The 15,450-nt window shown below is 42.9% G+C and overlaps 1 protein-coding gene across 1 annotated transcript in view; it reads left to right on the forward strand.

Moving 5' to 3' along the window:
* Positions 1-13,048: 13,048 nt before the first annotated feature.
* The window catches only part of LOC306792049 (dnaJ homolog subfamily B member 5), a gene marked incomplete at its 3' end in the record, with an annotated part of 3,088 nt that continues 686 nt past the window's right edge, over positions 13,049-15,450 (forward strand). Inside the window, exons 1-3 of the mRNA XM_079289038.1 lie at positions 13,049-13,183; positions 13,783-14,041; positions 14,374-14,927. Coding sequence (XP_079145164.1) covers positions 13,076-13,183; positions 13,783-14,041; positions 14,374-14,927 — 921 coding nt within the window. The 5' untranslated portion in view covers positions 13,049-13,075. The remainder of the gene's footprint in view (positions 13,184-13,782; positions 14,042-14,373; positions 14,928-15,450) is intronic.

The raw sequence follows: 15,450 nt of genomic DNA on the forward strand, positions 1-15,450 counted from the left end.
AAATGAAGCACGCCTCGATACGCGCTTCAAGGAAACGCCCCCTCCATTACTCGACACACGCTTCGAAGCGTCGGCACATCTCGTAACATCACTACTAGTCAGAGTTTAATGAGAGTAAACGGTGTTTTTAACGGAGTTCGTCTGGAGGAAAACGGTTGAGCATATTCCTTATATGAGTAGCAAAGCCATGTTGAGTGGCCTGTGCAGTGATGTGCCTGTGTGCTGTTGTGCGCATGCGCAAAATAAACGGTCAGTGAGTTCCCAGACCAAAGAGACAATGGCGGCTTGCTCTTTTTCTCCCGTGAATGCTAGCTACTAGGAGCTACTAGCTAACCACTTTGGTGACTGGAATAACGGGGATAGCTGCAGGAATGTCTAACGCCACAAAAACTTCCTGTGGTTTAGTGAAAATGTCTAAAGTAGAAATGTTGAGATCTTTAGTCAGCCAGCGACTAACTGCGGCTGAAGAAGATATATTAGGTATGTTTGAAAGAACGATAGCAGAATACGAGGAGGAAATCTCTCGTTCAAAAGAGGCGAATAAGCGACAACGGGAACTTCTGGACGCCGTTCACAACCCGGAAGTCCGGATACAAAGAGCACGTGGGTTCACTTTATTTCTTCTTTCAAACACTGTTCATGCTCCGGCTGATAACTTTTAATGTAGTTTGGAGTGAGACTCTGTTGCAATTCGTCGTTTTCTTCTTGTCCTGATTTAATACCTGCAAACGTGTCGCTTTTCGGTGAAATAAGCCGTTTTGAATCAAAATACATCATCCACGTGAGTGTAGATCCGTAGAGTTTTCAATTTTGGGGGGGGGGGGGGGTTCAACTGGCCAGCCAGCGTTTCTCAGATTGGAGTGAGACAAGGAGAAAATGTGATTTCGTGATCTTCTCAATAAAACATATTTGATGCGACGTGTCGAGTCTTGGCCAATCAGCGTTAAGATGTCTACACTGTCTTAATTTCGATGGTTCTCGCTACTGTAGAAATATGCTTGCGGTATTTACAGGCATTAAACTTATAAGTATTGTGATGAATTTAAGTGTTAAAGCGCACCTAGCGATGGATATGATGTTACAATCTGTTTACTTGTAGAAGGTTTAAACTAAAGGGAGAGTCACTGAATTTGTTGTGCACTGTGAGAGAAACCAGAGAATTTATGACACCGCAATAAAGTGAGAGAGGGGGGATGTTGCTGAAGAGTTTCTGAGCACAGCCTTAAAGAAGGGGGGTGAATTGGTCAAGGAAGTGGCCGAATGAAGTCCGAAGGGTTCAGCCAATCACTGAGCTGATCGATGGGCTAAGGAATGTGTAATATGAGACATTTCAGAGACTTTGGAGGGACAAAGAAACTGAATCCCCGGAGATAATCAGACCTCATCTGGACCATGAGGCGGACACACCAGTCTGTCGTGTGGTGCGGATGGGGCCTCTATTTCATGAAGTATTACTACTGATAATGTAATTCAGTTTGTAACTGCATTTTTTTTTGTTAGTATATTAAATTCCTTTTGATTTAAACTTCAACCAGCTGATTCGGCCCTGCTTAATGATGGAAGAAAGGGAGGGGGGGCTGCCTCTTCTCCTCTGCATGCTTCTTCATCTCTGGAACAAGGAGGGGGGCTTTTTCCTTTACCTTTTGTTTGAGAAATTTTGAACATAACGTGTGTGTGTGTGTGTGCGCTGATTTGCAATAGTGTTGCGTGTGTCATAGAGCAAAGGTTTGAATCTCCGGGTGAGGCACTCGCGCGCTCCCTGTACAAAGAGGGAGCTCTGACACGCAGGTGGTTCAGCTTAAAACTTGTAACTAGTTGTGTTGTGAATCGGGTTAGTCGGTGGGATATTGTGTAGCAACCTGCAGGAACAGCACCTTCCCCATCCCTGAGACTCCAGGACTCCCACACACAATGTGGCCCAACCCTGGCTTGTGTGTGGGTGAAGATAATGCGTCCCTGTGCTGGACAAATTCAAATAAAGTATAAAGATACAGGGCTCACAAAACACTGAGGAGAGATGCGTATACGGAGCCCTGACTTTGTCTGTTGCTAGGGCTACTTAATCAATTCTTGTGTTTTGTCAAACCATAGATCTATGTTTTTGATGCTTGACTTAATAAATTGTTAATACTTGTAGATCGTCTACCGCCCCCCCCCCCCCCCCCCCCCTTCGGGTGCTTGGCACCTCTTTCACCTCTTATGAGTTTGCAGGTATGCTGATTTCTTCTCTCAGCTTCTAGATGACAGGAAATATTTCAACTTAAAGCACAAGTTTGTTCTTTGATAACACCACATGGATTTGGCAGCTTAAAATGGTTCATATGTTCATGTCACATAAGTTGATTACATTATTGTATTATCTGGTTCTAGTGATACTCTGGAAGTGTATGTCCAGGAGACTATTTGCTCAATTCTAAAATGTCTTTGTAACCCCTCTGTGTGTGTTTACTGTTTTCCTGCAGACGTCCAGCAGCTGTTGTTGGTTAAAGAAGAGGTTCCCTCTGAGCAGCAGGAGTGGAGCTCCAGTCTGGACCAGGAGGACCCAGAGCCCCCAAACATTAAAGAAGAACAGGAGGAACTCTGCACCAGTCAGGAAGGAGAGCAGCTTCAAGGTCTGGAGGAGGCCGATGTCAAGTTCTCATTCACTCCTGTGAAAAGTGAAGATGAAGAAGAGGAAGCTCAGTCCTCACAGCTTCATCAAAGACAAACTAAACAGATGGGAACAGAAGCTGATGGAGAGGACTGTGGAGGACCAGAACCAGACAGGAACTTGGATCCAGATAGACATCCAGAACCAGATACTGATGAGAAGCCTGGAGACTCTTCTGACACTGATGAGGGTGGTGATGGGAAGAAGACCAGAGAACCTCAGTCAGGTTTAAACTATGTGAACCCTGATGAAGTCCGTGTCACTGATTCACGATGTAGCGCTGGTGAAAAACATTTTAGATGCTCTGAGTGTGAGAAAACATTTGGCCAGAGTCAAAATCTGAAGACACACATGAGAACCCACACAGGAGAAAAGCCTTTCAGCTGCTCAGTCTGTAAGAAATCTTTTAACCAGCGTTCACATTTACTGAGACACATGAGAACCCACACAGGAGAAAAACCTTTCAGCTGCTCAGTCTGTAAGAAATCTTTTAACCATCGTTCAACTTTACAGATACACATGAGAACCCACACAGGAGAAAAACCTTTCTGCTGCTCAGTCTGTAAGAAATCTTTTAACCAGCGTTCAACTATACAGAGCCACATGAGAACCCACACAGGAGAAAAACCTTTCAACTGCTCAGTCTGTAAGAAATCTTTTAACAGGCGTTCACATTTACGGACACACATGAGAACCCACACAGGAGAAAAGCCTTTCAGCTGCTCAGTCTGTAAGAAATCTTTTAACGAGCGTTCAACTTTACAGAGCCACATGAGAACCCACACAGGAGAAAAGCCTTTCAGCTGCTCAGTCTGTAAGAAATCTTTTAACCAGCGTTCACATTTACAGAGCCACATGAGAACCCACACAGGAGAAAAACCTTTCAGCTGCTCAGTCTGTAAGAAATCTTTTAACCATCGTTCAACTTTACAGAAACACATGAGAACCCACACAGGAAACAATCCCCTTTAGCTGTTGTGGTTGCAGTAAAGTTTCCGTTTGTGATAAAAGCTTTCAGCACGAGTCACCTCTGAAGTTACACATGATTAACCGCCGTTCAACTACACTGATTTCAATACAAAAAGTTATTCACTGAATGAGCGCCAACTGTACAGTTTGAAATAGTTTTGATGATTATATTGATGATTGATTTGATGGTAATGTAAGTTTAAGACGATGGTTTTACCTGCATCTGTGCACAGTATATTGTATTCAAATGATTTCATCAATAAAAAGAGATATAGTGGTTCTGTTTGTGATAACGGTTTTATACAAAATGTATGAAATACATTTGACATACCACATGAAACATCACACAGTTTAAATTTATAATTTAATATTTTGAATGGAACGGGTTAAAAAGCCAGAATATGACTGCAATATGAAGTTTATTTATAATTGTTTCATTATATTTATAAATAACATTATTATTGTGTTTAAATGATAACTGTCATAAAGTCATGATGTTACACACTCCGGTCCAGTAGGTGGCGCCTTACACATTGGTTTGTAGTCCGCCATTAAAGTGGAAGAAGGAGGAGAGGAAGAAGAAGAGTACTAATCTCCTGGTAGCCTATAAAGCTATTGAGGTTAGCTTAGCATGCTACCTGGAAACAGACGGACGGGGACGGAAGTGACCAACACAACGCTAGTCAGAGTTTAATGAGAGTAAACGGTGTTTTTAACGGAGTTCGTCTGGAGGAAAACGGTTGAGCATATTCCTTATATGAGTAGCAAAGCCATGTTGAGTGGCCTGTGCAGTGATGTGCCTGTGTGCGGTTGTGCGCATGCGCAAAATAAACGGTCAGTGAGTTCCCAGACCAAAGAGACAATGGCGGCTTGCTCTTTTTCTCCCGTGAATGCTAGCTACTAGGAGCTACTAGCTAACCACTTTGGTGACTGGAATAACGGGGATAGCTGCAGGAATGTAACGCCACAAAAACTTCCTGTGGTTTAGTGAAAATGTCTAAAGTAGAAATGTTGAGATCTTTAGTCAGCCAACGACTAACTGCGGCTGAAGAAGATATATTTGGTCTGTTTGAAAGAACGATAGCAGAGTACGAGGAGGAACTCTCTCGTTCAAAAGAGGCGAATAAGCGACAACGGGAACTTCTGGACGCCGTTCACAACCCGGAAGTCCGGATACAAAGAGCACGTGGGTTCACTTTATTTCTTCTCTCAAACACTGTTCATGCGGTTCTTCGCTCAGCTTCTAGATGACAGGAAATATTTCAACTTAAAGTAAAAGTTTGTTCTTTGATAACACCACATGGATTTGGCAGCTTAAAATGGTTCATATGTTCATGTCACATAAGTTAATTACATTATTGTATTATCTGGTTCTAGTGATACTCTGGAAGTGTATGTCCAGGAGACTATTTGCTCAATTCTAAAATGTCTTTGTAACCCCTCTGTGTGTGTTTACTGTTTTCCTGCAGACATCCAGCAGCTGTTGTTGGTTAAAGAAGAGGTTCCCTCTGAGCAGCAGGAGTGGAGCTCCAGTCTGGACCAGGAGGACCCAGAGCCCCCACACATGAAAGAAGAACAGGAGGAACTCTGCACCAGTCAGGAAGGAGAGCAGCTTCAAGGTCTGGAGGAGGCCGATGTCAAGTTCTCATTCACTCCTGTGAAGAGTGAAGATGAAGAAGAGGAAGGTCAGTCCTCACAGCTTCATCAAAGACAAACTAAACAGATGGGAACAGAAGCTGATGGAGAGGACTGTGGAGGACCAGAACCAGACAGGAACTTGGATCCAGATAGACATCCAGAACCAGATACTGATGAGAAGCCTGGAGACTCTTCTGACACTGATGAGGGTGGTGATGGGAAGAAGACCAGAGAACCTCAGTCAGGTTTAAACTATGTGAAACCTGATGAAGTCCGTGTCACTGATTCACGATGTAGCGCTGGTGAAAAACATTTCAGATGCTCTGAGTGTGAGAAAACATTTGGCAAGAGTCAAAATCTGAAGATACACATGAGAACCCACACAGGAGAAAAGCCTTTCAGCTGCTCAGTCTGTAAGAAATCTTTTAACCAGCGTTCACATTTACAGAGCCACATGAGAACCCACACAGGAGAAAAACCGTTCAGCTGCTCAGTCTGTAAGAAATCTTTTAACGTGCGTTCAGCTTTACAGAGCCACATGAGAACCCACACAGGAGAAAAACCTTTCAGCTGCTCAGTCTGTAAGACATCTTTTAACAGGCGTTCACATTTACAGTTACACATGACAACCCACACAGGAGAAAAACCTTTCAGCTGCTCAGTCTGTAAGAAATCTTTTAACGAGCGTTCAGCTTTACAGACACACATGAGAATCCACACAGGAGAAAAACCTTTCAGCTGCTCAGTCTGTAAGAAATCTTTTAACAGGCGTGCAACTTTACAGTTACACATGAGAACCCACACAGGAGAAAAACCTTTCAGCTGCTCAGTCTGTAAGAAATCTTTTAACGAGCGTTCAACTTTACAGATACACATGAGAACCCACACAGGAGAAAAACCTTTCAGCTGCTCAGTCTGTAAGAAATCTTTTAACCAGCGTTCACATTTACAGAGCCACATGAGAACCCACACAGGAGAAAAGCCTTTCAGCTGCTCAGTCTGTAAGAAATCTTTTAACCAGCGTTCAACTTTACAGCGACACATGAGAACCCACACAGGAGAAAAGCCTTTCAGCTGCTCAGTCTGTAAGAAATCTTTTAACCATCGTTCACATTTACAGGCACACATGAGAACCCACACAGGAGAAAAACCTTTCAGCTGCTCAGTCTGTAAGAGATCTTTTAACCATCGTTCAACTTTACAGAGACACATGAGAACCCACACAGGAAACAATCCCCTTTAGCTGTTGTGGTTGCAGTAAAGTTTCCGTTTGTGATAAAAGCTTTCAGCACGAGTCACCTCTGAAGTGACACATGATTAACCGCCGTTCAACTACACTGATTTCAATACAAAAAGTTATTCACTGAATGAGCGCCAACTGTACAGTTTGAAATAGTTTTGATGATTATATTGATGATTGATTTGATGGTAATGTAAGTTTAAGACGATGGTTTTACCTGCATCTGTGCACAGTATATTGTATTCAAATGATTTCATCAATAAAAAGTAAAAGGTTTGTGTATTTCACTGGGTCATACAGTTGTACATAGCACACTTTGTTCATCAGGATTAAATCCATCAGTGACTGGAGTGTGACTCAATAGTTCTTTGTCTTGTTTGCACTCTTTGCTGCCATTACTGGTATAAAATTGTCATCTTGTCTGACACAAACTCATAAAAAGGATAAAAAAAGGTCCTGAGATAAAGCAATCTACACATTCTTTGGAATTACAAACCAACAACAGCCTTATCTAGATCTATAGTTCCTTCCAGTTGATCAACAGGCCGACACATTCCTGAATGTGTTCACCACTTTTCGATACTTTTTTAGATTGCCGGTGGCTTTTCTTGATCGTACCATCATCTTATCCTAATCGTTGTGCTCCCCAGGCCTCTTGTTCATGTGTATGAGCACTTTTACCAGCTCAACTTTAGGTAACCATGAAACAGGCCCCACCTTTGACTTCATCACACAGCTCCAACACAATATATCAGGATTGGTGCGGCAGCAAAGGGGTTGGACCTGATCACACCCGGCCCTCATACATTGTGTTACATAATGCTGTTTGGAAAATACGAAATGCTAAAAATAGTGCGGAATGAAAGAAATCTATAGAGATTAAAACAATAAATAAAATGTCAGTGAATCAAAAGACATCAAGCTAAGTGATGCAGATCAATCAAAGAAAAACAACTCAACAATTTATATAATTTATGATTATTATAATTTTTTATTTTTTTTATTATTTTTTGTGTGGCTCATCGTGGGGCCATGCCCCATGGCCCTCTATTGACCAGCCGCCACTGGTCTGTTATATAAAATGGCTGTCCTTGCAGTGAAAAATATTTTCTAAATGGCAAACATTTTCTTATGCAGTACAGCTATTTTAACAGCAGAGGGCGGCACTTTGAAAGGAAAGATCCCTGTATTTCTTTTAATATAACCTGTTCACAATATATTTACTGTTGTGAGGTTTTACAGTACAAATGTGCTATTACAATTGTAGTTTACAGTACAACACTTTAAATTACTCTATCCTTTATTCCTGTATTTGCTATAAATTATTTTACCATAAAGAATTACATTTCATAAGAGGTATCAGTCTGAGTAGAGTGAATAAAACTGGTATTTATTGTCAACCAAATCCTACAAATTAAATCCATTTAAATGTTAACGATATCACAAAACTAATTCAAGGCCGGGGCTTATTAAAGAAATAACACAGACTTTTGTACAACACACACACATGCACCAACATGAGTACATGTGCATCATTTAAGTGTCATATACAAAAAAAAAAAAATTGAATGCAGCTGATGATCAATAAAGGAACAAAAGGGATGAATATGCATCATGTGTCGTGGATTAGATGAGAGTAGAACCTCTGTTGTTGCATGTATATCTAGTAACACTGAGGAAAATACTGGTCAGATTTGAATGTGATTATGTATACCGTCTTTGGCTCAAATAACATACATGATATTTAATTCAGTCTTCAGATGTTATCCCTTTAGAGCCACTACAAACCAAAGTGAAGGACTAGACAGTCTTTCCACCTGTCTCCAAACCACAATTTCCGTGGTTGCTGTGAGTTGATTTAAAATGCAGCAGAGCAGTTCATCAGAGCAGACAGCGAGCTGTAGGGGAGATGTGATAAAGTGCTCCCCCAGCAAAAACACCCTATTCTCTGCCAGCCATAATCCATCACTGCCTTCTGTACTCCAATCTGTCCTATCCTTCTCTCCTATCGTCTCTCTTTACCTCTCTTTTCGATGCTTGCTGTGCTTCTCCCTCGCTTTGACATGTTTTAAGAAACCCTTTTTTGCTTGTACTCTTCTTCCCCTGTCCTCAAAGGCCCTCTTCTGCCGTTATCTGTCTCCCTGTGTCCTCATCTCTCCTTTTCAGAACAACCTCTCTCTCTCCTCTTTTCCTCGAGCAGGAAGATTTCGATCTCTGTGAAGAGAAGCAACCAAGATGTCAGCTGATAGAACGTATATATGGAGCTCTGTCTGGGTCTGTGTCTGCATTTGTGTTTACATTTATGAGTAAATCTCTGGGTGTGTTTATTGCTATCTGCCTGTCTGGGCATCTGGTGCACCAAGGCACATGGCTTTCGAATAGCTAGCCGGTGCGACACACAAGAGCCAGTCACACTCCCAGTCATGTGTGGGAGGCACAGTACATCGGGGGAGAAGGTGCGAGACGAGGGCAGGGGAAGAATTTGAAAATGAGAACGTCTTATTTTCTTGCCTGGTGATAAAATATGACTTGTTATGACAGTTTTGGTTTTTTTCTTCTGGAATGTCTAATTTATCTTTGCCCTGAATTTGAACCCAATACCTCCTCAAATCAAACTGTTTTCTGCTTAATATTCCAAAGTAGTTACAGAGGGAAACTTTCCTCACCGCCCCCAGTATATTTTTCTGCCGCCTGCAGGTAAGAGTGACCTTAGTCAGAGGATTTGTCTGTGGACTTTTGCACGTTGATTCATCCAGCAACCTTTTGAAGGACAGGATAAGTGTTGGCAGTGGGCTGGTGTGAGATGAGGTTGGCGTCACCTCCCCTGTGCCAGCGCTGTGTGCTCACAGCAGTGTGATTCACCTTCCACAGTCCCCTGCAGGCAGCTCATACTGCTCCTACAGAGCATAACAGGGAAGAGAGAGCCGGGGCACACAGTCACGTGCACTCCTTTGTCTCTGTACCGGCTTTGTGTCTGCTCAAGCGCCCGTCAGTTAAGAATAGCAAGTCTCACAGAACAAACTAGGCCAAAGTGTTTTATAACTGTATTTTCAATATGGTTCATTATCAACAGAAAGAAGATAACAGCATAAGTGGAACAAGAAAAGGGGAAGTAGACCTGGTGGTAATTTACTAATGGTGCGGGATGTTCGAAAGAATCATTTGGGATCCATTCATAATTTTAACAGTTTCTTTCACAAGTGTCGTTACGAAACAATAGTACTAATGTGGGACTATGCCTTTAACTAAAGAAAAAAAGTTATTTTCGAGATATATTCAATGGTACCACATTGCAAGTTGGATGATATTACTGTTGAATCTTGTTTTGTTTAGCCTGCAAAGGTTGAAGGTTTGGGATCCAACTGTGGCTCGGAGCGATGGGTTCAAATGTGTGTTGTTACTCTATGGACCCAAGGATGCAGTGCTTCCGTGATACAGAACAACTACCTGACATACGTTATAAAAAGCCTTACAATTGCCTACATTTAAACAGCAATAAAACACAAAAAAAGACAAACGTTATGATCTGAGTTACAACAAATATTATTCTAGTATTTTATTCTAAGTTAGCAGAATTATTTGAATATAACTGAGCATACAGCATACAATATAATAAAGAAACAGCCATCCTATTCTTGATTGAATAAAGACATTGGCCTACATTAAATGTAGCTATCATGTCAGTCACATGCACATCAATGTGGGGGAAAAGCCAAAACAGGCCCGCCCACAGAAATGGCTGGTCCCCTGAGCCACAACACTCAAGAGTTGTGCAATCCAGCTATTTGACTACTTACACTCTATATACATAGCATCAATGTTTGCAACCATGTGACTGGATTATCAACTGTGTTTGATCTCGATTTGAATATTTGCATAACCACAGCTGTCAGCTGCACAGAGATAGTGCATCTAGTGCTTAGTATGTGAGAAGACCAAACAACACCTCAAGAACAACTAAGCTGCATGGAAGCTGTCCACCTTCTCGCCGCCTATCAATAACTGTGTCGGAACATCTTGGCACTTTAATTGGCGTTATTTGTCGCCGAGACTGACAGGCAACTGTGTAAGTGTTTCTATGAGAGAGACAGTGTGAAAAACAGCCCAAACACACAGTCAGACTGTTCCCGTGGGCAGGAAAGAATGAACGCTGTGAGAGAGGCTGCTGTGATTCACTCTAGCGCTCTCAATCTGTGAATAGTATGTAAGAGCTGCTATCTGGTGCGTGACGCTCCTGGCGCAACATCTTCAACCCAAATTTGTCTACCGTTTCCTGTAAGACAAAAGGAGAATCCCCAGAAACTCCAGCCCCCATTGGATGTATAAAGCATCACAGCGGAGGAAGCATTGCCATATATGTATGTACGCTCCCCGTGACACCGATTTCCATATCCATGGCTACGCTGCCGGCTGCAGAGTCGACTCTGTGTCGTAATCTTGTAGTATACTCTCGAAATAGAAATACTGACTCCTGCCCAATGACAGTAAACGCGGAATTCAAGCAGATGACTTGCTGTATTTCGTCAAAAAAGAGTTTCCTTCATGTAGTGATGATTTGTAAGTCAACATCACGTGGGTCTGTGAGATTTTCCCCAATTTCTTCTCACATTTACAAAGTTCTCTGTTCGGGACTGTACAGAAGTTATTCGGGGGGAGAGCGAGTCAGAAAAGGGGAAGGGTTATTTATTTTTTATTTTACTTAAAGGGGGGGGGGGGGTTCTGATTGTTTTGGGGATGAGCAGGTTATGGTGTTTAGCTCTTTTTTTTCTTGCCCCAAATGTATATTCTATTTTATTTATTTGTTTTACTGCAGAAATGTGTTGTGTCATAAAAGTAGCGTTTGAGGACAACTATCTTACTGAACAACTGGGAGTAGAACAATCTTTATTATTAACTGACAATAAACATTGTCTATATACAGTATTGTTTCTTTTCACTACCCAACTGTATCCTATATAGAGATATTTTGGAATATAGTAACCCAACCTGTTCTACCCAACCTGATGAGGCCCTGTTTACTGATTCATCGACACTGTTCATTTGTTAGCTGTTAGTTAAACGATTACAGAGCAGCTTCAAATCTCTGCTAACAGGAAGCACATTTGTTAAGTTTTTGGCTATCCGCCCCTAATGTGAAATGTGGACTATGTAAAACATACTGTACCATTAACATATTCAACTTAAAAACTGAGATAAGTCATTTGAGGGAAAGATCTGGCTTTTAAAACTCAAATATGAGGAGAACCTGTCTCCCAACCCCAATAATATTTGTATAACCAGGCATTATTATCATTATTATTACTCATTGGACTCTACAAAAATGTTCATTATTGTTTCTAGCAAGGTAATCAGCATCCTTCCGTCAGTCATCAAGATTTTGAGGTGATATCTTGAATTTTCACGGGAGCAAGATATGTGAACACTCACCAAAAAGCAGGTCTAACACAATTCAATTACATAACTTGCAGCTGCCCCCTCCCTCCACAGTTGTCGGCTATTAAATGGCTCATTTGCATTGGTTTGCATGTATTTTCTGTGGCACTATACATAATTGATATATGCAGAACTACGTGGGTGGAAGTATTTACATGCACAGCTGCACAATCTAATGGATAAAGAACCATTCAATAAATAAAGCCGCTGTAAAGCTTTTTGACCTTTTCAGTGAAACACAATTAACAGAACAGATTGGCGCCAAGTTCATTTTCAGCTTCAGGAAATACACCTGAAAACAATTAGTGTCAGTCAGTGTAAACTTTCAAGGGTGTCATTTTCTCCACTTTGAATTCTGCTTAATTGTAGGGCGAACATGTTCTTCCTCCCCTACCTCTTATTGATAGAGGTGGAAATACAATGCAATCCAATACAACACCCCAAGAAAGAAGAGGTCTCAAAAAAGATGTTTAATGCATCAAGGTCTTATCCTTTGCTGTGCTAATCAGTGGTGGAAAGTAACTAAGAACATTTACTTAAATTAAGTGCTTTCATACAAAGTTTGGGTACTTGTACTTAACTTGAGTATTTCATTTTTTTGTTTTATATACTTCTATTCCACTACATGTCAGGGTGAGATTTTAATTGGGCTCCACCGTATTTATAGAGATAGTTACTCGACACTGAGCAGGTGCAGCTGTCTGGACAGACAGCAGGATCTTTTAACTGCATGGCTGGTTGTTCTGTTCAGTCTGTGGCAAGAACAGACTGAACAAAAAAAGAAAAACACTCCGTGTCGTGACTGTCTGCTCGGCTCTGCCTTCAAGAACTCCGGAAACAAGCCTCAAGAAGGAGCGGGAGGCTGCAACATCCGCGCGATCATCGCCGGAGCACCAATGGCTTTCCACCGAGCAATCTGACGACACCGGCATCCCCTGCCGCGCGGTAGGAAATAGGCGGATCCGGGGAAAGCTCGGTCACGCTGCGTGGGCGGGTGAGTGTATAGTAACGGAGCTGCCGCGGTGGTATTTAAGAGAGAGCCGGGGAGAGCTCAAGACAGGACGAAACATAGCCCGACAACCAGGAGCGATTTCAGCACCAGGACAGCGACACGTAGCTCCAACAAACCACTTCTACTAGCCAGCATGGTTCTCATCTGGACTCAGTTCGGGGTTAAGCACAAAAATGTCAACGTCAAGTGCAAAGTGCGAGTTATGCACAGAGGTGACAGCTCAGGCTCATCATCATCAGCGGTATGTACATTTTTGAGATTATTTAACTGTTTTGAGTGTATTTTAAATCACTATTTAAAAAAACGAATTCTTAAATGTTTTACAAGGTATATTATGTTGGTCAATCCGCTGTAAAACATCATGCAGATGCATCTCTCTCTTGTATTTGATCAGCATTGACTTATTTCTGTTGCTGTGGAGTCGCGATTTGCATTCAGCCAATCGCTGCAGAGACTCTTGGTAGTTGGGGGAAATCTCTCTCTCTCTCTCTCTCTCTCACGGTGTGTTGTGCACCAGCCTATAACATTCATGGATATATGCAGTTGCACAGCAGCACGGAGATAAGGGTGTTTTCCCAGAGAGTGTCTATATGCCGGGGGATCATTTCTCTGCACATTAATAGATACTGTGCAGCAGTTGATGTGGAGGAAGTCCAATACATGAACCCTCCTGTTTTGTATTCTAGATGATGAAAATATAAATGTAGTTGCTCATTAGTTATTCATCCTCAGCCTTTTTGCGGCATGCACCATAGTCATTATATTTCAAATTCATATGCAAAATGAGTGGAGTTATGACAAATAAATGTTCTAAACCCTCATTGTTCTTGTGTTTAACAGGAAAGCACCAAGTCTGAGCAGGACACGCCCTGCCTGGCCATCAAGCCCACAGGCAAGGACTTCTACAAAGTCCTGGGTGTCATCCCGGAATCCAATGAAGATGAGATCAAGAAGGCCTACAGGAAGATGGCTCTCAAGTTCCACCCGGACAAGAACAGCGATGCGGATGCTGAGGACAAGTTCAAAGAGATCGCCGAGGCCTACGACATCCTGACTGACCCCAAGAAGAGAAGCATCTATGACCAGTTTGGAGAAGAAGGTGAGAGTGAGATTTGATTTAATATAGCTCAAACAGCAACTGACATCTGGCTAATTACTGTAGGACAGGCTGGTGCATTAACTATGCATGCCTTCATTAGGGCTAAATACTGATCTGTAGTGGGGACTGAAACACATCCACCCCTAATAAACCGGCTCAACATGTGCAGCTGATAAATTATTCAGCAATTTAAGAGTTTTTCTAAAAGCTGATGATTAGCAAACCTTCTAGAGGGAGATGCAGAATTTGTATTGAAGAAGCACCAACATTAGAATAGAAATTCAAGCTGCAGATTGAAATTAACTCTTTTCTCTTTCCTCTGTGTTTTTTAGGTCTTAAAAATGGAATGTCAACGGCGGGCCAAGGCAACGCTTTCCGCAATAACTGCCACACCGACCCCCACGCCACCTTCTCCTCCTTCTTCCACGGCTCCGACCACTTCGACATCTTCTTTGGCAACGACAAGGACGGCGAAGAGGACCTCTTCAACCCCTTCAGACAGTTCCCCTTCAGCCACGTGGGCGGGTTCTCCGGCAGCGACGGTGGCCTGCCGAGGGGCCAGCGGCGGCTGCAGGGCGATGAGGTGGTGCACGATCTGCTGGTGACCCTGGACGAGGTGATGCAGGGCTGCACCAAGCATGTGAAGATCACCCGCAGCCGCCTCAACCCCGACGGACGCAGCCTGCGCTCGGAGGAAAAGGTGCTGAACGTGGTGGTGAAAAAAGGCTGGAAAGCGGGGACCAAGATCACCTTCCCCAGGGAGGGAGACGAGACGCCCAACAACACCCCTGCCGACATCACCTTCATTCTCAGGGACAAGGAGCACACGCAGTACAAGAGAGACGGCTCCAACATCGTCTTCACGGCCAAGATCACCCTCAAGGAGGTGAGTTCGGTGCATTTGTGTCAGGCTTAAAGGTCTAGAGTTTGACTCCTACAAAAGGCCATTACTCTTGATTAATTATGAAACACATGACGGGCCTATAAGTAGATATACTATGTCACGGCCAACCACCTACACATACTCAGAGAAAGGCGAACATCCGTCCACCACTTCTTATCCTTTACATAACTGCAGAATGATGCGTTCACTGAAATACCAGAGGAAATCGATTACCGAGAGGCCCTCAATGTGACTTAAGCCAGAAGGTTTTGATCCCTGCCAAATTCAGAGAGGGTGATATCTTTTGATTAGAGTCTGAGGACAGAACACGGTGTTCTGTTTCAGGCATCTGGGTCCCCCAGCTTACAATGGGCTGACAGACCCCTGCTAAAAGAACAGCAGCAGCCTGCCTTCATTACCTCACCGGCCCCTGCAGAGTGAGAGGGAGCAGGAGCTAAATTTAGCCTCGGCGTTGACCGCCCCCACGAATCACACTTCACTCTCCCTCTCAGCCACTATCGTGCTG

Source organism: Melanostigma gelatinosum (assembly GCF_949748355.1).
Source record: "Melanostigma gelatinosum genome assembly, chromosome: 18".
Lineage (NCBI taxonomy): Eukaryota > Metazoa > Chordata > Actinopteri > Perciformes > Zoarcidae > Melanostigma > Melanostigma gelatinosum.